This window comes from Dermacentor silvarum, unplaced genomic scaffold, assembly GCF_013339745.2.
Source record: "Dermacentor silvarum isolate Dsil-2018 unplaced genomic scaffold, BIME_Dsil_1.4 Seq1040, whole genome shotgun sequence".
Classification (NCBI taxonomy): Eukaryota; Metazoa; Arthropoda; class Arachnida; order Ixodida; family Ixodidae; genus Dermacentor; species Dermacentor silvarum.
The window spans coordinates 35,728-60,001 of record NW_023605487.1 but is presented as its reverse complement, the minus strand read 5'-3'; the positions used below and the strand labels follow the sequence as shown (position 1 = coordinate 60,001).

The window sequence follows — 24,274 nt, the reverse complement described above, 5'->3', positions numbered from 1 at the left end:
CTAAATTTAATTATATTTCTGCAGCAAGTTTGGGGAGACGTGGACAGACGGAACAGCAGAGTAGAGCAGAGTCTGCCGCTCGCTTCGCGCAGTCAGAATCATCCCTTCTAAGTTTTGCAATTCCTCCATTGCTCCTCTACGATATAAGTGTTCGTTGTGTACGCGTTTCATGATTATAGAAAATGGGGCACCGATGCTTCGTCTCAAACTGTAACAGCGGATATAAGTATAGCGCGGAAAGCTCCAAATGACGAACACCTGCAAGAATGGGCGAGATCTATAGAAAGCGAGGATCAAGAACTGACGAGAAACGACGTCTGCTGATTTCCCAAGCGGAACGCTCAGCAGGCGTAAATACTACACTGACCTTGGAGGCGCATTCTTGCCTGACCAGCCGAAAAAGTCATTATTGCTCCTTGGGGCGGTACTGGTCGGTCCTCGTCTCATGGCGCTCCGGCCAGCTTAGCGAGAACACGTTGTAATAGCTGCCGTCTCGTTTAGCGACAGGCATCATGTTCAGCTAGCGTACTCGAGCTGTAGCTACCTAATGCAAGCGCGGCGCACTGGCATCAAGCATCCGCGCGCGAGCAGACGACAAGACCGAGCGACCGAGCCCCGCGCTCCCCGCATCCGCTGCATCGCTTCGGCAAAAGCGTCACGTGACCATACGTCATGCGTCCGACGTTTGGTAGGGGGCGCTGTCACGACGTCCGCCGCCGCGCTCCAGTGTGACATTATGACGACGCGAGAAGAAGCTGAGTTGCGCCTCCTCAGTTATTCTTTCTCCGTGCCCAAGCCTCAGCCTGGCAAACGCCCTTTTTGGGCAGTCAGCCAGGCGGGCAACTTTCTTGGCAAGCCAGCTATGCCGGCGGGCTTTCCTGTCCTTTCCCTTGTGTCATCAAGTCTTCTCCCTGCGCCAGGCTCCACTGTGCCTCCAGTCTTGATGACCACGAAGCCAGCTGTCCCTGGCCCTACCCTGCCAGTCTTTTGCTGACCTCAAGGCTTGCTGCTCCTGGTCCTTCCGCCATGACTGACTCCCGCCTTGGGGGCCCCGAACTCGAGCAGCCTTGCCTCCTGCTGCCTTCGCTGCCACTAACTGTGGCTGGTCCGCCCAGTCAGACGCTGACCCTTGGCCGAGGATGGTCACTCTGGCTTCTGCTGCTGACCTGACTGCCAGACATCCTGGCCTGCTGTTCCTGCTAGCGCGCAACCCGGAGGGCCCTGTGACCTCCGTGGTGGCTGCTACCCCAAAATGGCAGCCACGCGGCGCACGTTCCTGGCAGCTTCTGTCGGCGGACCTCAAGTGTTGCTGGCTTTCCCATAGTGCTGCCCCGCCCCATCCTTCCTGAGCTGCCGACCCTTCCTCCTGGCAGTGAGCCCTTCTTCGTGCGCGAAACTTTGGTAGCCAAGGCAGGCCCCTGGCCTCGCATCAAGAGAAGTGACGTATTCGCCTTTTCGCACTGCTGTGGCCCCTTCTCCCGGACCTGAGACTGAGGAAGACGACGACACCCTCTTGGACTTTGCCCCATTGGATTAGCCCTCTTTGGCTGAGCCAACCTTGCCACTTGGCCTCGGTCAGTCACCTTTGGAGGCTGGCCTCGGTCTTTAGGAAGGAGAAATGTGGGGATCGAGGTGCCTTCCCGCGCCTCGTACCCCAACTCGCAAGTGGCGCTTAGCTCGATCTCCGGGAACCGCTGCCGTACCGGCAACATGGCAGACATCGCTAGCGCGCCGGACCTACTTTCCCGTGCAAACCATGCTTCTCCTCCCCGGGATTGGACTTGCCCCCTGAAAACATGTCACCGGGACGCGCCCTGGTTGGCCTTCTCCTCCCCGGGATTGGACTTGCCCCCTGAAAACATGTCACCGGGACGCGCCCTGGTTGGCCTCCCGAGTGGCGGCCCCGGGCACCCTCTCCACCCGAGCTCTCGTCCGCTGACTTCCTCGCCGCGGCAGATGCTCACAGGCCTGCAACGAGGTGGTTGCACGAGACCTTTGTTCTCACGACTCCTCGTTCTCACGCTTGGTGGATCGCTACCCGGTTAGCCCTAGCATAGCGGGCGCGCGTACTCGATCGGTCTTATGGTGAGCCTTGGGCCACAAGCGCCTTGACTGTCGCACTGTGCTGTATCTTGGCTGAATAAACCCGTGTTTGTTGGCAATCTAACTCCTGAGCCTTCTCTGCGCCATGTCGGAGAGTCAACGAACCCTGCCATAGCGCCTTTGTGCGTTACGGAGTGGAGGAGCGTCGTGCCCTTTCCTGACCGTCACTCGTAGGGTAAGCCCATCTCCACAAGGCGTACTGTTCACACGCCTCGAATTCTGTGTAAATAGTGGTATGTCCTACTTTTAACATTATTAATAGTGCTAATCAAATAAGGATTGCGTAGATTAATCTGGCACTAGTACCGTATAATTACTGTCACAATATGACAATACTCTTTTTATTGCGATAGCAATTATATGGACACTCTAGGCGAAATTGTTGCCACGCGCAATACGCTGTATGTGCGAGTGAAAGCATGCGACGGTGAGTCGGCAATTGCGGCTCACGCACCCAAGGGCAGGAAGCGGGAAGGAAGCACAGTCTTCCAGTCGCGCACAACGCTCCGGAGGGACGGTAGGGAGGTGGAGGAGCCGCGCCTTACTGCGGCTGCACTCCCGCCGTGCCTAAAGTCTCCGGGGGGAGGGGAGGCGCGTTCTGCACCGTGAGCGCACGCCCGCACGGCTTATCTTGAAAGCCATCTGCAGCAGGAGCAGAATCTGTCCTCCCTGTGTTTTCGTGGCTAAGATCGCGTTGATGCGAGCGCCGGCATGAAGCTCAATTCACTTGCTGCTACTACTGCACTGACTCACTCCAGCGTTTTGACAGCCACTTTCTGTGGTCATCGAGTGAGATGCATTCATGTTTGCTAGAGCATGCGTGACACCATGCTTGTTAATTTAGTTACTATGCCTATGTTTAGAAGTTTATACGGTCGATAAAACTACTCTCCTCACTTTGTATAGCTCTCCACTAATTTGCAACGATGCTTTGCCTTTCGGGCAAAACTGCGACTTTTTTAACAAGCAATTTATAACTATTGCCAAACTGCATTCTTTCGTTTCTTACTGTTTGCTTTGTTACCATTTTTATTGTCCCGTCCATTTGCAAGCAATTTAAAAATATGCGTCCCCTAATGCCTTTAGGCCCCCTTAAGGTGAAAATAAATTAAATGAAACAAGAAAAACATGGCTCTGCCCAAACTTACTGTGGCTGTGGCTGGGGCTCTTGGACCCGACCACGGCGTTTGGCTAGTTCTTCTTCAATGTACTTCATCCTGCAACCAACAAGGCATTCACGTTGGAGAACTGGATGGCACAACATATACAAAGTGAATGGCATGCAGAGCAACTGTGAAGCACTCGCTCCAGTGACGGGAGCGCACGAAACAGTGTTATAGCAATAATCTTGAGCGCTCGCTTGAGTATGTGAAACAGAAGATGTGAAAGTGCTTTCTATTTTTGTATTTAGAGTATGCTACATATTCCATAACTAGATTGTGTTTGAAAGCAGGCTACAATCACTTTTGCAAGATCGAAATTACATTTGAGAATAAAAAGCTTCATAGTTGCACTTAAAACGGTTGGAGAGTTATCTAAAGTGTCACAAAAGAAACCACATTACAGAAAAGGGTTTGCGATTAAAAGGGAAAACATTAGAGATGTAAATCACGAATAACTCCTGTTTGCATAAATGCAAGCAGCATGACAATTTCAACATGCGCCAGAGCAACAGCCAGACTTGTGGCACATGGCAGCAACTGTTGAGGAACAAGGCAAATTGGTAGATTTTCCTTGACCATGATTACATGCTGGTCTCCAAATATCAAAGGTTCCTCTCATCTACTATGCAATCAGTTGCCGTAGCTGCTGTCACCACAGGTGGTCAAAGCCAATCACTCAACACCACTCACATGTCAGCATCTTCATCCCGCTGGTTCGTCTCCACTGAGAAAGTGTTGCCCAAGTTGACAGCATCCAATTCCTCCATGGTGACCCTGCAGTATAGTGAGAAATAGGTACACGAGATGAGCTTGTTGGTACACAAATCGTACTTATAGACAGTGTGAAAAAAAAAACAAAAAAAAACAACACAAGCGCAGGATGTCATGCTCGTCTGCTCTCTCTCTCTTTTTTTTTCCCCGTCTCCGCATACAAGAGACTTGTAATTCTGACTCCAGCTAATTCAATTTGTCGGTTAAATTGATTCTGACCAAAGTCCTGGCCAGCGCCCATCATGTCTATGGGCCAAAACTTATTTCAATCCTGTAATTGGCCCTCCCTGGGTAATTCCAACTTCAGTGGTCAGCACGAATGCACCTGACCCCAACACAATGGTGACCCCAATCGTGACTTTCTGGACAGCACTAAAGGACAGTGAATGCAAATAAGACACATTATCACCCCTTGAAAATGCCTATTTTTCGGCCAGCCCTAAGAAGATTTTGTAGCGCAAATGACATCTGACAATTAACAATGATCATATTTGCCAATTATAATGTACACCTCCCCCCCCCTTCCCCCCCCCCCCCAAAAAAAAACTGCTCTGAAAATTGCATGCATGATGCAATCAGATATGAAGCCAAAAACACATTTTGTTAGCAACAGATGCTGCCACCAAAGCCAGCTTGGCCAGTGTCATTGACACTGGCACCACAAAATGGCGACAGAACAAGTTCTTGTGTAGTGTGGCGATGTTAAAAAAAATGAAATTCTGGGGTTTTACGTGCCAAAACCCTGATATGATTGCGAGGCATGCCGTAGTTGGAGATTATATTCGACTATCTGCGGTTCTTTAACATGCACGGACGTCTTTGCACCATCGAAATGCAATCCCTCAGGCTTAGCGGCGCAATGCCATCGCCAATACGCCACCATGGCGGGTGCAGTATGGCAACCTCTCATTACAAAGGCTCATTCAGAAGATTCGCTTTTTCTTTAACTTGATCTGCCGAATAATTTGATCAATCCCATCAAGTTCAAATTGATGGAAGTCCACTGTGTTCACATGAGAGCACAAAACAAACAATGTCACGTGCTGCTAATGCAAATCAATGTTCCGATATCCCCCCCAGTGAGAGTTTACTGTTGGCTAAAGCACAGAATGCGTTCAGAGACGTGCTTTCTGGCCTGTTGGCTAACAAGGCTGCGCTTAGTATTTCTAAGGTGGCACTTTCCACACCTAAGCTAAACAATGCTTAGTGACCAGGCTTCATTTTCATCCGACAAGCTCACTCCACACAAACGACCCAAACAACAAGACCACACAGTGGCAGTACACTTCCGCTGGATATAAATGCAACAAAAGAGTGAAAATGGCAAATGGAGGACCGACGCCATAGGATATGACCATGGTGGTTTCGTGGTTCTCGCTAGCATCTCAAACCTAAATGGACCAAAAGAAACAGCTGATCTATTGAATAATAATGACAAAACATAGCCTCCTCCTAAGCTTGAGATGGAACTAGGCAAAGCCAGATTTTACAAATTTATTCCTCGCTGTCACAACGAACAGCAGGTTAGGCGCAAGAGCAAATATTGACCCAAGCGAGCGGCCTGGTTGTTGCCATGTTGTTGTGCAATGATCTTTATTTCACATATTTTTTACAGTCACCTCGCTCTCCCACCAAACATTTCACCACCAGCACGAATATCACTTCGTACCGGTCATTCATTAAGTGTCGCTCGCCACAAAGTGCGCACAGTCACTTTTTCGTGTTCTTTTTTCCCTCGCCTAGTTCTAGACTGGAACACCCTTCCCTACCACACCACTGCCATCACCAGTTCATCTGCATTCACGGAAGAAGTGTCAACGATTCTCTCACCTTGAATAACTATTGTTGTAATCCCACCCCTTATGTAATACCCCCATGAGGGGTCTTTAGGGAAATAAATAAAAAAAGAAATGATGATGACCGTGTGCTTTGAGTTTTGGTTTCAGTTTTACTAGTGAGGCAGCATGAACAGAATGAGGCTTTTGCTCCAAGGATCCACGCAGAATACTCCACTAGCAGAAGTTGTAAAACTGTTGTGCACTATTTGCATGATGTGGTGCTGTCTCCTGGTTGTTGCTGAAAAGTATAAAAATGAGATGTGGAGTAAAGCTGCCCATCCGTCTCCTACTCGAGTCCGCACTGGCCGATTAGGCATACTTCCCAGCCGGCTCAATGTGCATCCCATATTTGGTGATGACGATTGCGTATGTTGATGACACGCTTCTTCTGCTGTTTTGCTACTATGAACGTCCCTGCCTTCTTTTGACCTTGTTCTGACCTTCCCGTGGCTGCCCAGCTGTTTCACCTCATCCATATAGAAGTCAGTGAACTGAAGGAATTGCTCAAGCAATACTGTTATCTACACTAAGCAGTCACACGCTCACAAAGAGCCGGAAGAATTGTTTTGTGAAACATGCACGCAATATTCGAGTGACGTGATAGGCGAACCCTGTTGTATCACCACATTAGATACAACCTTGTGAAAAGTAGTACCGACAAATTTTCATTGTTACCTGATTAAGTACAACAGCACAGCCATAAAAAAAATTACAAATGCACTGCAAGGCCAACATTTTAGACAGTCCACTACATCTGGTTTTAAAATGCTGTCATCGCCAGTGAAAGATTGTCGCACGTCACCAGTGTTAAACGAGTAAGTACTCACATTACATTTTCAACTGTTTTTCTTTTTTTTGTGGTCCTACAACTCTAAACCACACAAAAAATACTGGCAAGCCTCACAGCGCCCTAAATAACTGAATATAATCTACAGAGAGTTTCAGTTTCCCAGGAGAGTACTCTGTTGTGATGTCATGGCGCAGAATGCCGATGTAGCAGCATAGAAGGTGACCAGGAAGGCGATTGCCAAAACGTCCCAATAACCTCCTCTCACGTGACCACATTCTGTGTCATGACATCATCACACAGTATTGCTCCCGGGAAACCGAACCGCAACTGGCTGTAGAAAAGCTATTGTGTTCAATTATTCAGGGTGCTGTGAGGCCTGCCAGTATTTTTATGTGGTTTAGAGGTGTAGAACTTTCATTGAATGCAAAAGAGCTGCAAATATAATTTGAGTATGAATTTAAATGCTGCGGGCAGGTCAATATATTTAAAAAACACTTTCGTGGTACTCGCTAGCATCTCAAACCTAAATGGACCAAAACAAACAGCTGATCTATTCAATAATGATGACAAAACATAGCCTCCTCCTATGTATGAGATGCAACTACTGTAAAATTCCGAGCAAGCGCCCCCACTCGTGCAAGAGCCCCCCCCTAACTTCACTGCTAATTTCAAAGTTCCGAGCCGTTCCGCGAAAGCGGACATAATTCTCTAGCGGACATAATTTTGCCTAACCAATGTTCGTGTCGCCGCGACCGGCGACGTGTCGGTACACCGTCGATGCGCTCTTTCTGTAGTTCTTTCGGTGGTTTTGAGAGTGATAAACACCACTAACAAATCTTTGGCTTAATAAAGTTCAAGTTCAATAAAATATTAATGCCATTCCCACTTCGCTTCTTTTTTTTTTTGGCAGGAAAATTTTGTCGTTGCCATCCTGAATTTTGGTGCCATTCTGGGATAGCGCCCCCCCTAACTTTGTCGGTAATTTCGACTTGCTCGAGGGGGGGCGCTTGCTCGGAATTTTACAGTAGGCAAAGCCAGATTTTCCAAATTTATTCCTCACTGTCACAACGGACAGCAGGTCAGGCGCAAGAGCAAATATTGACCCAAGCGAGCGGCCTGGTTGTTGCCATGTTGTTGTGCAATCATGGTAACCGGCAGAAGCCACCACGCGAGCTTCTAGGTGACAGGCAAAATGTTTGGGCTGGCCAAAGACCGGCGACAGGCAATGACAACCGATAGCCCTCCCCGACAGCCAAACTTGCTGCCTGTCACTCAAAACTTGCATGCATGTGGTTGCATCTTAAAGGGATACTGAACCAAACTTTTGGCGCTGAGATTTTTAGCCTAAATGAAAGCTTGGCTGCTGAAACTGGTTGACCCAACCTTGTTTTTAGGCAGAAACAATTAGAAAATAATGAATTTATTCAATTGTTCGCAGAATACTGCATCTAGCGGCCGCACCGTTAACTAGAGGCACTGACATTTCTGAGACGTTATCTGTACAAGACACCGGCGCGAGCCATCGCCCGCGTATATCTACCCACATGGAAGGCGTCGACCGGCAGTGAGCGATGTCTCAAATGCGCAGTTGCTCGCAGCCACATATACTTGTTTCCGCAAGCGGAGCTTGTGCCCAAGTCTTCTATATTGCTGTTTATGTTGTGGCCTGCTTTTAATGGGGTCAAGTGAGGCACCTGGCACAACGCATGGAAAATGCATCTACGCTGCTGCGCGCAAGGGTGTGAGAAAAGTATCGTCGGGCGAGACAAGCCATGTCATACCTTTCCGGCAGAGCCGAAGCTTCAAAGGATATGGATTTGCGCTGCGCGCCCATTGCAGCCAACATCACACGTCAACAACACGTCAAAGCGTGAGTTTCTGTGCTCCGAACACTTCAAGGACAGTGACTACCATACGAGCCCTGCTTTGCTGCTGAGCTGCGGCACGTCAGCGGAAGGGCACTGTGGCATCGTAGTAGCAGGATCCTTTAATACTTTTTGTCTGGTCATGTTCTTCTTCTTTCGGGAGTTTTACTTGCCAAAACCAGTTCTGATTATGAGGCCCGCCGTAGTGGAGGGCTCCGGATTAATTTTGACCACCTGGGGCTCTTTATCTGCACTACAACGCAAGCACACGCTGCGTTTTTGCATTTCGCCTCCATTGAAATGCGGCCACCACGGCCGGGATTCGATCCCGCGACCTCGTGCTCAGCAGCCCTTAGCTGACTGAGCCACCCCAGCGGGTTGTCTGGTCATGAAACTAGCGCTATGGGAGAGCTTCATATAGCGCCTGCAATGGATGCACCACAGCGCTGGCGCAAGTGGACTGGAGCAGACGCCACAGGCGTTCTATGCGCACACTTGACATTGCGCAAGGGTCGACTGCCTGTATCGGCGGTGTATATTGTCGACACAATGTGCAAATCACTGCTCTATTTCTGTACAATCTTCAGTAACTAAAATGCGAACAATTCAAAACAACTTCAACACCTTGTTAGAACAACGCCTGCTGCTGCTGCAAGCGGGTACATGTGACGTCACAGTGGTCGGCGCGCAGCCCCGCACACTCACAATCCACCGAAAATACAGCCACCCGTCAAACAAATATGTGAAATAAACACTGCGTATCGGAACAGCTGCGTCTTCCTGAGGCGAATTTCGATGCTTTCCACATTTTTTCACATTTTTGTTCAGTATCCATTTAAAACTGCAAACGTCACTACAAACAATTAACTGCAGAAAAACAACATACTCTTTCCCAGTCTCGATACCATTCGTGACACAAGGGCCAGACTTTAGGCCAACAGTCTTAAATGAGCAGTATCAAATGCGCACACCGTATCGGCAGGTTCTCCCAAGGAAAGAATCGGCCAGGCAGAGTAGAACCCCGCTGTTACGTTCCCGGGTGCTGCGTTTTCCCAGCTGTTACGTCGTTTTCGGCCGGACCCGGCACAGCTCCTATCGAAGCCAATGCATTGGTAACCCCGCTGTTTCGTCACAACTGTGGGACCGTTCCCACATCATACGTTGCGAAATGCCACCCCGCGCCGGCCCAAGCGGCCATTTTGACTTTTCATGTCGCTTGGCTTCGTTGCTTGACGATGGCATTGGCCGCCCAAAGTGCCGGCGTGACACCTATGATGCATTTTCGGTTTCCGCCAGCAAAAGTATGGCCATTGTGATCCGTATTTGCTATCTAAAGGTAGTGTCTACGACGCGTTGTGGCCCTAAAATTAGTTTTGGCGCATAGATGTTCTGTATAAAGTCCGAGGGCGATAACGCCGTCGCCACGAGCCGTATACTGTATGTGCGAGTGAAAGCGTGCTAGGGGAGCCAACGACCACGTCTAAATCTCGCGCACGCAAGAACGAAAAGCAGGGAGGAAGCGTGCCTTCTTCCTTGGCACTCCGAGGCACTGGCAAGGGAGCGATGGGGGAGGGAGTGATAGCGAGCGGCGTTGTACTCTAGCATCAAATGCGTACTGCGCGGCGGCGCGAAGGCCATATCTTGAAAGCAATCTGTGCTGGGGGCAGAGTCTAGGCAGTGTAGGTGTGTGGGCGGCTCGTAGCTTTGTGCGTGCTGTGTGTTCTCGGCACTCAGTTTGCGTTGAAGCGATAGACAACAGCACGAAGGTCACTTCGATCGCTTCTGCAGTGGCGCTTCCTCACTCCAGCGTTTAACAGCTTGTGTCCACGCTCATTGAGTGTGATGTGTTCATGTTTGCCTGTGGGCGCTGACACCGTGCTTGTTAATATCATTAATAAGCGAATGTTTACAAGTTTATACGGACGATAAAACTACTATCCTCACATTGTATAGCTGTCTACTAATTTGCTATCGCAATCGATGCTTCGGCTTTTGGGCGAAACTACGACTTTCTTTCACACGTAAGAATTAAAATAATATTGTGTGCAGTTCAACACTTCTCTCATTTCTCAATTTTTCCTATTTCTCGGCTCTTGCATTTCCCGGCTCTTCCGTTTTTTTTTTTTGTTTTTTTTTAATGCTCCCGTAGAAAACGTATCAGCGGGGTTCTACTGTATTGTCAGGTTTAACCATTTTAAGAGCAAAGACATTCTTCCCTGCAGTCGAAAAGTCGAGGATACAAATTATGCTATCCGTGAAAATTTTGAGCCTGCCACTCATCCAGAATGTTCGAAACTGCTGCACTTTATCAGACTCCAGAATAAGCATTTTAACTTTTACTTGATAAACTTCCTTATGTTGGCCACAAAGGCTACTTCTATGAAGTCACTAATGATTACGTACAGGAGTGAGTAATACCTTCTCCGGCCATACTGAGAAATGAAAGCTTGCTGAATTGCACGGCTTCATAGACTACACAACATAGTTTGTCGAAATGAACTCTGACTCTGCAAAAGACATGCAATCACTCAAATGTGCATCTAAACATAGCCCTAATCAATGTACGAGCCATCCTCCCGAAAAAGACTACCTTCTCAGATGTAGATGCCATTATTCTGCTGACTGAAACAGCTTCAGAGTGATATCAACCATTGTGCCATCGTGACACAAGGATTGTTGCAACAGAAGTGTCACTGCAGTAAACCTGTCATCGTCCCTTATATGCCATGACACAAATCTGGGGCTAACTTGGGTATGCGTACACCCCTGATGATAGTTTTTGGCATTTTTTACAGACAACCGAACAGTGCATTCTCTTTTCATGACAACCTACGAGATGCTCTAGCATGCATAAAACTTGAGTTTCCTGAATTGCTAGCCTTTCTTATAGGTAAATACCCCCACGTTACCTGGCCATTACTTTCACTATCAGCTGGATCCCCTTCTAACAAATCGAGACAGTTTATTGATCTCTCACTGAACTTTAATCTGAATCAAAGTTGCCCTACAAGAGGTGACAACATACTAGTATACCTTCTGCTTACAACTTGTCCTGCCGACATCTCAAATGTACTGCCAGGCCTAAGCAGCCATAGCCTTCTTGACATATCTGTTTCACTGTCATTAAAAAGCAGACTGCCAACAAGAAAACAAATTGTTCACAACAAAAAGGCCGCATGAGCGCTGAACTTCTTAACGACTTCCTACCCGTTATGCTCCATGAGCACAAACTGGTTACCTTATACAACACATACCCAGCGCAGTTGTGAGAACAGATGTCAATAATGTGTGGTTCAACAAACACTTAAACAAACTTCCAGAACAGGAAACACCATCTCCTGAGGTCGCACTGCATCGCTCTGAACCAGTTCACTGCGGTGCAGAAGAAGTTCGGACCTTGTGCAGCTTGATTTCTCTGGTGTAAGTACAATGTGACACTCGAAACGAATGCCGAGGTGCAGATACGGTGCAAGCGTCGGTTTGGCAGACTAATGTGCATCGAGTGCGCAAGTTTAACAGACTCAAACTGCAGGCATGATCGGCATCTGTGGCATAAATACCCCCAACACATCAGACACGCATAAGCGGGGTTTCAACGGCGCTTGCACCCGTATGTTGCTCTGCAGCTTCACATCTGTACACCTGTCCCAAGTCGGCACCGACAACTAAGAGGGCGCAGCAAAATCGTTAATCGGCCCTGCACTTTTCCTGCCCCTTTTGAAACGAACAGCGTGGTTCAACAGGCGCCACTGCTGCATTGCTGAAATGAATGGTAAGGTGCAGCACCTTGTGAACTGGTTCAGATGGTGCAGGTGAATCAAACAGACCTACTGTAACCATGCTGACTTCACAACAGTCACACTTTGCCCGATGTCAGGACCGTGAGAACAGTATTCAGCTACTTTTGAAAGAAAGTGATCGTAGCTGCTGAAACCATCGGCAACTGTGCCGCAAGTGGCAGTTTGGTGTGAATGAGCGCAGCATTTGCAGTTGGAGGAAGCAAAAGGAAGCCCTCCATTATGTGCAGTGACCTGAGAAGTTTCCGGGGGCCAAAGAATGGAGTGTTTCCTGAAGTTGAACAGGACCACTTCATTCAGGAGCAACGAGTTGTGCACCTTCCTTTCAACATCGAGCTGCTGCAAGCAAAGGCAAGGGTGATTATAGAGTGAAAGGCATTACGCGGACGAACTTCAAGGCAAGTAAGCACGGGGTGTCTCGTTTTATGTGCGAGGCTGGATATTCTTTACGCCCGCGCACCTCGATATCGCAAAAGCTGCCAGAAAGCTATGAAGAGCAGCTTGTGGCCATTCAGCATCACGTGATTTCGCTGCAAAAGTTGGTCAACTTTCAGCTGGGCCATATCGGCAATGCTGATCAAACGCCAGTATATCTGGACATGCCCTTGGCACTAACGGTGCAGCAGAAAGGCTCCAGAAAAGTTTCCGTGAGGTCAAGTGAAAATGAGAAGACACCGTAATGTTGTCCTGCGCTGCAGACGGTTGCAAGCTACCACCCTACATGTTGTTTGAACGGAAGACTCTGCCGAAATGGGACAAGTTAAAAAATGTTGTTGTCCGTTGCCAAGAAAAAGGGTGGATGGACGAAGCACTGCTGCTTGTTTGAATAATGTCTGCTCCCACTACTACTTGCCCTGGACGCATGTCACTGTCACCTGGCTGACTCGGTGAAGCGAATGCTGTGCGAGGTCGGCACTGAGCTCGTTGTCATCGGCAGGGATGACATCCCAATTGCAACCGCTTGGTGTGTGCATAAATAGACCATTCTAAGCCAGCATCAAGAGTTGCTACAGGGAGTGTATGAGGTTTAGAGAGTCTGAACTGACTCCTGCCATACAGCTGGAACAGGCCTCTCCAGCGATGCTCTGTTTGTGGATCGCTGATGCTAGGGCCTGCATTCCCGAGTAGCTTGTCCATCACGCATTCAAGAAATTTTTGATATCAAACGCACTTGTGAACTGAAGACGAGTTTGTGTGGGAGGATATCTACGACAAGGGACTCTTGGAGGAAAGTGCAAATGACTAAATAGTGAAATGCAATAGACGATGACTAAAGAGTGAATAGAAATAAATGCTTTCAGTGACCGTTTTGCTCGGACTATATTCAGATGAAAACTTTTTTTCCCATTTTTGCTGTCCCCAAGTTACCTCTCGAACTATATATGCGGGCCCGAGCTATATGCAGGTATTTACGGTACTGTGATTTAATTGATTAGTGTTCACTTCCAAATTCTGGAACATATCATAGCATACAACTGCTACAACATGGCTTCCACTAACACCCGATATAATCGAAATAGATACTGATGTTGAATATGTGATGTATGCAGACTACACAAGCTTATTTTTGTCAGGTGCTGTTGCTGATGATTTGGTCACTAAAGGGGATAGCGTGTTGAATAATTTACATTTGTGGTCTGTTAAAAACGCTCTTCTCCTAATAAATTCTAACAAAACTCTAGTCAATGTCCAATGCCAATGTCAAACAAAGTCCCTAGTCAATGAATGCCACGCTGAAACTATGGAAATACTAAAGAAAATTCAACAAAACATCACTGGCATTGAAACTAGGGTAACAGTCATTGAGGGCACGTTGGGTGGTGTAGGTCAAATAGAAACCAACTGCGAGAGCATGAGCGACTCAGTAAAAGAAGTCAAGACGAGCATAGCCGGAGTAAATGAAGAACTTGGCAATGTTGTTGATGGCATGAATAACAGAATGCGAAGGAACAACCTGCTTGTCAAGGGCCTTCCTGAAACAGAAAACGAAAACTACGCAAAAACAGAGAGCATCATCAAAGAATTCTTTTCGGCTCACCTTAATCTAACTCTCGGAGACATAGAACGTGCCCATAGGATTGGCCAACGCCAGACTGGTTTCAATCGTCCTATTATCATTAAGTTTCTCAACTTCAAATCAAAAACAGATACACTGCGCAACGCTTTCAAACTAAAGAATCTTCTCTCACCCAAAGTATGGCTGGAAGAAGACTTCTCTCCTAAGATCCAGCTGGCACGTAAAAAGCTTCGAGACTTTGCCAAGGAAAATCGCAAGGAAAACGAGCGTTTTACGCTCCGTTTTAACCTTCTGCACATGCAGGATCGCACCTATCGGTACGACTCGCTGTCTAAGTCTGTCGTTCTAGTGAGTAAACAAAAGCAAGCCTTGCATGAAACCACAGTGGTTCACTACAAACCAACTGCGCATAAAGTTACATTGCTCCTGGCAAACTTCCGAAGCCTACTTAAGAAAGTTGACATCTTAAAAACTCTGATACTTGCATGTGATGCCGATATCATAATCGGTACGGAAACGTGGCTCACCGAGCATATTGCTGATAATGAACTATCGTTGCCGACGTCATTTGTTGTCTTTCGCAAAGACCGAAAAGTGTCACGGGGAGGTGGCGTAATCATTGCTGTCAAAAAGGAATTTCAGCTGTCTCTTATTCCTATGAACTCGCCGCTTGAAATGATTTGGATTGTTACGCGTCATTGTCATGTGCACTGTGTTATTATTGGTTCGTGCTATCGACCTCCTGATAGCCAGCCCGATTTTGTCGACCTTTTCAACGATGCTATCAAAAAGGTCACAAATAAGTTCCCAAATGCCATACTTGTTTTGGCCGGTGATTTTAATTATCCTGCAATAGACTGGTTGACACCTTCTGTTCTCGGTATCAATAATCGCCAAGAATACCTTCACTTTCTGCATACTGTACACCTTCATAACCTTTCCCAATTGGTAAAAAACCCTACACGAGGCGAAAATATTCTAGATCTGATATTTACTAACCATCCTGAATACGGAAGCGCTCGTGTTCTTGAGGGAATAAGTGATCATAGGGCTGTTCACTGCACTCTGGAGCTACCACGCCCAAAGAAAACAAAAGAAATGAAAACAATACTTGACTATGCTCGCGCAGATATCGACAAAATGAACCGCATGTTCACGGCTTTTATGGCCGAATTCCTACTCAATTTCGCTAGCCGATCAGTGAACCAGAACTGGTCTTTGTATAGAGACAACCTTAAAAAAATTGAAGATTGCTGCGTGCCTAAACTAACTCTCCCGTCCAAAGTAGACAATCCTTGGTTCACACGTGATGTGAAGAGAACCATTAACAAGAAAAAACGGGCGTTTAGAAAAGCTTCGACATCAAATACCAATCTAGGCTGGGAAAACTACAAAAGGCTGTCAAAATTTACGGTGACCTCAATTAATGAAGCTAAAAACAAATACTTTAACTGTACTCTTCCCAACCTGATGATTACCGACCCTGCAAAATTTTGGCGAGTAGTAAACCCGAAAGAAAAGCAATCCAGGGTACAACTCAAATGTGAAAATGGTGACCTGCTGTTGACAGAAGAATCTGCCGAAAATTTTAATCAGCATTTTGCTTCAGTTTTCTCAGAAGAGCTGCCGCTACAAACTACGATGCTTCAAGTGCAAGCAATTTCGCACGAGTTTGCAACTATCTCGATAACAGAAACAGGCGTAGCACGTGCAATAGAGAGGCTACCATGCAAAACGTGCCCTGGAAAAGATGGTATCAGTGCAAAGCTTTTGAAGCTAACATCAGATAACTCATCTTACATTTTATCACTAATATTCCAGCAGCCACTGGACACTGGGTGTCTTCCTGATGAGTGGAAGATTGCGCATGTCATTTCTTGCTTTAAATCTGGAGACAAGCACTTAGCTAACAATTACCGTCCTATTTCTCTTACGTCTATTTGCTGCAAACTTCTTGAACATATCATTTACAGTCACATAATGTCTCACATTGAATCTAATAAATTACTTTTTGAAAACCAACACGGCTTTCAGAAAAACAGATCCTGTAACACCCAGTTGTTTGAGCTAGTAACCGATTTACACAACTCCATCAATAGTTCATTTTTCATCGATGCAATTTTTATTGACTTCTCTAAAGCATTCGATCGCGTCCCTCACCAACGTCTACTCACAAAACTACGTAGCCTACAGCTAGATGACAAAACCTTTATGTGGATTAAGGGTTTTCTTAGTAACAGACTTCAGAGTGATAAAATCGATGAGTATGTATCTAACCACACGCATGTCAAGTCGGGAGTCCCACAAGGATCAGTTTTGGGACCGTTATTATTTTTAATCTACATCAATGATATAGCGACCAACATGCAGTGTTCCATACGTCTTTTTGCAGACGACTGTGTAATATATAAAGAAATAACAAACCAGAATGACACATTGACCCTGCAATCTGACTTAACAACTCTTTCAGAATGGTGCAGTAAATGGCAGATGAAAATTAACATTGAGAAAACTAAACACGTTAATTTGGTCCCAGTCTCAATTTATTGCCTAACGAATACCTAATTAACAATTCTGCAGTAGAATCAATTTCATCGATTAAATACTTAGGAGTCCTGTTCAATTACAATCTAAAATGAAATGATCATGTAGAATTAATCACTAGCAAAGCATTTAAAAAGCTTGGCGTTCTAAAACGTCGCCTACGCCTTGCTAATTCAGGCACTAAACTTCAGGCATTTAATTCGCTAATTAAACCATCATTAGAGTACACGTCCAACATATGGCATCCCCATCAAGCTTACCTTACCGACATGCTGGAATCCATTCAAAGTAAATCCGCTAGATTCATCTCGTCCTCGTATTCTAGTTATCACAGTGTGTCATCCATAAAAAGAACACTTGGCATTTTACCGCTCGTGATACGGAGAAAGTATTCGAGATTATCCTTTTTTCATAGTTTTTATCACAGTGACAGTGCCTTTTCACGCAAATTCATTCATCCAGCAGCCCACATCTCCGTGCGTATTGACCACGACCTCAAGGTCTACCCACCATTTTCTCGGACTAAGAAACATTTACACTCACCTCTAGTTTTATCAATAAATGACTGGAACGCCCTTCCGCAATCCATCGCCAACATTAAGGAATCATCTTCTTTTCAATCGGCTTTACTAACCTACCTTAATGAGAAAACCTGGCATACCAGCTGATCATTTCTACACAACCATATTATCCTGCTTGCACGCCTTACTACCTTTGAACTCTGTCCTACATTTGCTGTATTATTCTAAAAGTGTTGTAGCTCTATCTTGTATTATTGCATTATATAACAATAACTTCATGCCACTACTAGATGCACTGTATCTCCTTAATGTTGTGATCATTTGTGTTCTTAATTTGCGTTTTGTTGTTCATGCTTATAACCCAGTTTTGAAGTTTCTTGTTGTTATCCCCCCCTTATGTAATGCCCGATTCTGGGCCCTTAGGGTAAATAAATGAAATGAAATGAATGAAATGAAAATGAAAACTGAAGGCACATTTTTTTAGAGCTAGAAATCAAGATTATTCCTTAACGTTAATCTTATCCTTAAAGGTAAACCAATACAGATCACACTCAAAACATAGGGAGTATATTTAAACAAAACTTGTTATAGAACGCCCATACTGAGCATTTACAAGGTACACTTGCCCGTGTAGCCGGCACCTTGGGAAAATTTCAATATTTATTGCCTGCAAATACTGAACTTGAGTTGTACTACTCACGCTTTGAGACACAAGTCGGGTACTGTGCTCTGGTTTATCTCACAGTCAACCCATGGCACGCCTCAAAGGTCCTCACCAGCACTGAACAGCTGATTCTTTCCCCACACGAACAAACATTACAAAACTCGGTTTTACAAAAGAATGCACCGAGAGCAATTGCTAATGCATCTCTTGCAACACTCTCTTTACCTCCGTTTTCAGCTTATCAGATCATGCATTTATCCAACTTGTACAAGTTCCGCCTTTTACAGCTACACAAATCACATAATGAATGTGGTACATCATTCATTTCCCATATTGCATACCTTGATACAAAAACTTGCTGGTACTCTACAAGACATCATGAATACTGGCATATGTCTCTCTTACGGACAAATTATGGTCTTCAAACTCTAAGACATACATTGATCTCCTTACTATGCAGGTTTGAATTATGCCACACCTCGATTCGCTAAATCTCTCACAGTTTGCTTATAAGCCTTTTTGTTTGTGCATTCCTTTGTACTCTTTGTTTTGTAGTGAAAACATGTCATGTAATATTAATTCATTTGTTTTCCCGTACATCATACTCAGCGTATTTTATGATTGAAATCCTTGTAATATGATCGTTCTATACTGATCATTCATTGCATACTGCCGTACCGATATATACCTGCGAGCACTGTCAAGCTGTTACATTTTTCCCTACTCCTCAGCCATGTATATGTAACTGCATGTCTGTGGACTCAGACTGTCATGTGAAACCCAACTAGCTGAATTTACAGCACATATATCATTACGAGAACACCGATTCTGTTTTTTGGACTTTTCAAAAGCCTTAGATCACCTTTCTCACTGTTAACAAAGCTACGTTCCGTTGGCATGGGCACAAATTTATGAATTTATGAAGGCACAGGATTATATCTCCTCCTATGTCTGATCTACATCCCAAAACTGCAAATGCGAAAATAAGACAATTCACACACGTGATGACATAATAGCCCTGCAATGCAACATTTACACAAACTGTGGGCATGATGCAAGTAATGGCTCGTGTCACTGAACCTCTCAAAATGCAAATCCACGTCATTCTTAGGCAAAGATACTATCAACCACACGTGTACCACAAACCACCTGAGCGAACTGAATGTATCAAGACACTGTCACCACTGTGGACCAGCCATATTGAAACCATCTGCTCTGATGCATCACCCATGCCTATGAAAACAGCATCTTGTGAACTAAAGAAACTAGCATACCTAACAGCCCAAGCTTGAACATGCAGCATCCTTCGTCAGACCTATCATTCTGCTGATAGTGCAAAAACGTGCGGTTTGTCTTATCGCAAGTCAGTGTTACCACTCTGTATCACCACTCGAAATCATGCCAAATAATCTCCCGTTATCATAATATTACCCCACAGAATCACGACGGGTGCTCCTAAACCTGAGAACATCTTCCTGTTTTTCTCACAGTCAACCCATGGCACGCCTCAAAGGTCCTTCACCAGCAATGAACAGCTGATTGTTCCCCCACACTGTAAAAAATTTTATGTACCAAAACCATGATCTGATTATAAAGCATGCCATATTGGGGGACTCCGGATTAATTTCGACCACCTGGGGTTCTTTAACGTGCACCCAGTGCACAGTACACGAGCGTTCTTGCATTTTTCCCCCATTGAAATGTGATGCCGCAGCCTCGTGCTTATCAGCAAAACGCTACAACCACTAAGCTGTGGAATTCACTGCATCTTGCAAGGAACGCTAAACATTTGCCTACATGCTCACAAGCCATCTTCTTACACTGAAACACTTTCGCTGCAGCGGCACACATATTTCTCTATTTCTTGTGTGGACTCCACAAGAAAAACTACACACATCCCAGAAGTGTATTTTTATATAATACAGTGTGTATCTTGCTCATCCACAAGCCCCTTATGTAATGCCTACAAGATGGAATAAATCAAACGACAATAACCTTAGGCGAATGCCACGGGTAAAACCATGCCATGCATGGGCTATTCCTTGTTCGCATGTCACACACATGATGATGTATCAGTCGACCCAATGTGACCCACCGAGGAGCCCTTCTCTCACTGCACTGAGTTGGTGAGAGCGACCACAAGAAGGGCACCAAATCGGTACAGCCATTCATCAAATGAGCCCGGCTTTGTTATTACGACATCATTCAGAGAGATTCTTTGGATGTGCGTTCATTGTAAACTGGTGTGCGACTGCCACTGTACCAGAAGTTTCTTTTTAGAGTTAACCGAATTTTTTTAAAATTTCTGATGGCATATTGCACAAATCTACTCCATGAGCTGCAATACTCTAAGAGGCAGACGCTACTTGCATAACAAATCAAAATACGTAACTAATTAAAATGTCGCTCAACTTTTTAACGGCAGTATGCTCAGGTGCATGAGACTAAGTTCTCTTTCTTCAAAAAATATTACAATGCATCTTGAACGGCCGTCTTTTTTTGAACACAAAATTGTTTAAAATTGCCTTTGACAGCATATTTATAGTCATTGAGGTGGATTACTCGGAAGGCTGGCATTACTTAAACGAGAAATCGAAAAACATAATAGCCTAATTGCCAAAAATCCACTAATGAACTTTTTAATTCATTATTTTATGACACGTATTACAATTTACATATTGCAGCAGTTGAGTTCGCAAGGTGTATCCGCTTGGGACAAATTTTCAGGGCGACACCAGTTTCGAAATAGTCAGTCCCAAAATCAGCAACGAAATAATAGGCGTTCCAGTTACCTGTGTGCATCAAAGCATAAAAAGAGGTTTTCCTAAAGGAAGTGGTACAACAGAGCATTTTCCCGCAAGTGTATTCACTCCTCGTGGATGTGCCTTGTAAACACACGGGCTACAATTAAAAAAAGTGCAATCTGTACAATAAAGTAACTAATTAAATAGCTAAATAATGAATTTTTGCACATTAGCCAATTATGCATTTCATTTTTTCTTAGGAGTAATGTGTGCCGCTTCGAGTTATAGAGCTCAAGGGCTACAATTACGCCATCTGACATAGGCGATGTTTAAAATTCAGTATGCGATAAAAAAGAAACCATCCCATATAGGCAAAACAACCAACATATTGCGCATATTGGGGGGGGGGGGGGGGGCCCAATATGCGCATTCTTCACAAGTACAAAAAAGTGCACGTGGCAGCATTGTGCAAGAAATGTGATCTTGATTTCCCAGTGCAGTGACTGTGGCAACAAGAGGGCTGGCCTCGATTCTCCAAACATTTCATTATTGCAACAACACCTCAGTGTTGCTTACAATGTTTGTTACTACAGATGAAGTAAAACACAAGCATCAACGTCACATGAAACTTTCCACAGAAAGGGCACAAGATGAATACATGTGGCTTACCTCTTCCCTTTGAGAGCCTTCATGTCAATCATGCCACCAGTCTTTAACTTGAAAGGGTCATCCTGCAAAGTTATCAGAAAAACAGGGTGCAATGCTAGAGAGGCTTGTTTTGAATTGCTATCACAAGTGAAATGTGATCGTATTAGGCAGACTGCAAATTGTGCACCTCCCTATACCCCCATCTTTGTAAAGGTACTGCCACACTAGTGCACAAAAAACATGTGGTGCACTGCAATTACAGGGACCGCGCAGCTCTGCATTGGTGGACAGACCAGTGTTGCCAAGTGCATTAATGAAGAAGAAGAGGGTGTCGTGCAAGTGCCAGCTTGGCTGTTCGATCAATAAACCGCATCTCACGGGCTGCAGTCTCCGTCTTCAACATAATTTTTGGTGCCGTACTTGCACTTGAACCATCCCTGCTGTGCGCTTACCGTGACCACGCCATAAAGGACTGCCACACCCCATTGTCGGCCGACGAGATTAGACGCCGTATAACTGGCAAGAACTGTTTACAAAGAAAAATTTTTTGGTGATTTTAGGCCTAAAGAACTATTTCCCCCCTTAAATGTGGCAGAGAGGGACACGTCACAGGAGAGTGTCACAATACAGCATGGCTCAAGTGGAAGTACTGCACCCACAATGAAAACTAACAAGGTGAAGAAAATTATTCACAACCACAAGATGATGCAATAAATTGCAAATTATCTGAATTTATGGTTGTCTTTTTACAAGGTTTTGACAAAGACAACATCAGGGTGTCTACCAACTTACTTTTACCAATTTCCCTGACTTTTCCCGGTTTTCCCTGAGAATTCTATGTGTATTCCCTGACAGTTCTGATTGCAGCTGAGGAGATCAGTCAGAAACCATCATGCTAGTGATGAACGTTGTGAGCGGCATTAGAACAGGCTGATCAACTGCGCTTCGATGCAGGTATTGACGTTACCGACAAAAAAAGAGCAAGAGTGCAAGCTATGGGTTTTTGCACACGTAATGAATCAACAAACCCCTGCTATTAATAACCACCAATAACCTGCTATGAACAAATAGGCTAGTCAAATTGTAACCTACCATTTGTGTTCGTGAAACACGTCCCTTCAGTCATAATCGAGCTTACCAGTGACCTCATTTTATGGGCCGAGATCGGTAGGCACGAGCCTGCTTAGCAAGGTTTCAAAGTATGGGCCACACCGCATCAAAATTGTGAAAATAAAGTGCACCCTTACACGAGTCTATACGGTATATGGTGCGAAGAAATACCACAATGTCCCACTGTGTCCTGTTTTAAATGTGCCGCTCACAGAATATTTGACTCGCATCACATGCAGCAAGCTCCCCCTCCAGGCACCTCAACAACTGCACATTAATGTTCGGGCCATCCATTGATATTTGGAACATTCTTGCATGCTAAATATTCTAAATGCTTTTCTGAATGCAGCTGCAAAATCTTGTGCACGACTATGACATAAAAAAAATGTGACGTCAGGTAGCGGGTTTTCACACTGGCATCCAGCTGGGTCCTCGAACCTTTCCATCCATTTGCACCTTTCGTTCAATTTTGTTCAGGGACTTGTCAAAAGCCACAGCCATGTGTGGCACAGCATCAAGCTTCAACACCAGCCTTTTTCGGAAGTATGGGGCAATACCGTGACAAATTGTACAGCTGAGTTTGTCATTCCCAAGTTGAATTTTCTTCGCGATGTTGCACGTGGGAAACATCAAAGGGAAAAGTGTTGCAGACGCTGCTGCTGAATGAAATGATTCATGTATTGCTTCAGCGTTCAGGCACCAAACAATTTCAGCTTTTGTGACATTTTTTCACCACAAAACTACTTACAGAAGCTTTCATGTCTGGCGTGACGGCCAGAGGATTCGCAGGAGCGCTTTGGGTGGTCGTGCTATGTACTGCGAGGGCACGATCGGTAGTAGCAATCATGGAACAGGCGGATTAAGTTGAGCCCAGCACTAAAATATGTATGAAGGTGCATCTGGCTAGCACTCTGCGACGATCTCATAGTGGATCGGTGTTTCCTGCTTGCAGCATGGCTGGCGACTGCTGTGTTGCCCATGTTGCTGAGTGAGAAAGTCTTGTGGCGTACTTTGCATTCAGCCCTAATGGTGTCGTCCGGCACTGCCTGATCCACGAGTACTCCGAAACGCTCGAGTTCACCCAATCAAGGTTAAATGAGCACTTTATGGCGAGCCGTCAGCGTCTGTGTCAGCGTCTCGACGACGATGTTGCCCCTCGGCTGCTTCGCACGTGCTAAGCAGCCGAGGGGCAACATCGTCGTCGTCGTCGAGACGCTGACACAGACGCTGACGGCTCGCCATAAAGTGCTCATTTAACCTTGATTGGGTGAACTCGAGCGTTTCGGAGTACTCGTGGATCAGGCAGTGCCGGACGACACCATTAGGACCGAATGCAAAGTCTGCTCGCCATAACTTCATTGTAGTCGGCATTGTGGATCACATCCTACATACCTTGTTGACAGAACAGTGGCCACATGGTGGCCGCTCAGCACAGATTGGATCGGGTCGAACCTGGATTGCTGGCTTGGCTATACTTTTCTTTTTTACTGTGCAGTCAAAAACTACTTTACAGCTAAGTCATGCAGGCATAAAGAAAGCAAAGCAGATGTATCTTTTGTTTTTTCCGCGTCCCGGATGAAGGCCCGGGGCGTGAATGTCATAGCGGGGTTAGTCTGGTCCCTCATTTATTATTTGATGCGAACGCGCGAACATTGGCCTCACCGGAATGCTTTCGAGCCAACCTACGACATGCAAACGC

The 24,274-nt window shown here is 45.6% G+C and overlaps 1 protein-coding gene across 1 annotated transcript in view; it reads right to left on the bottom strand.

Moving 5' to 3' along the window:
- Positions 1-3,240: 3,240 nt before the first annotated feature.
- LOC119434397 (telomere length and silencing protein 1 homolog) overlaps positions 3,241-24,274 on the bottom strand; it is a 31,542-nt gene continuing 10,508 nt past the window's right edge. The window contains exons 3-5 of the mRNA XM_037701557.2: positions 21,487-21,548; positions 3,957-4,040; positions 3,241-3,320 (exon numbers count right to left, since the gene is read on the bottom strand). Of these exons, the coding sequence (XP_037557485.1) occupies positions 3,248-3,320; positions 3,957-4,040; positions 21,487-21,548 (219 nt within the window). The 3' untranslated portion in view covers positions 3,241-3,247. The remainder of the gene's footprint in view (positions 3,321-3,956; positions 4,041-21,486; positions 21,549-24,274) is intronic.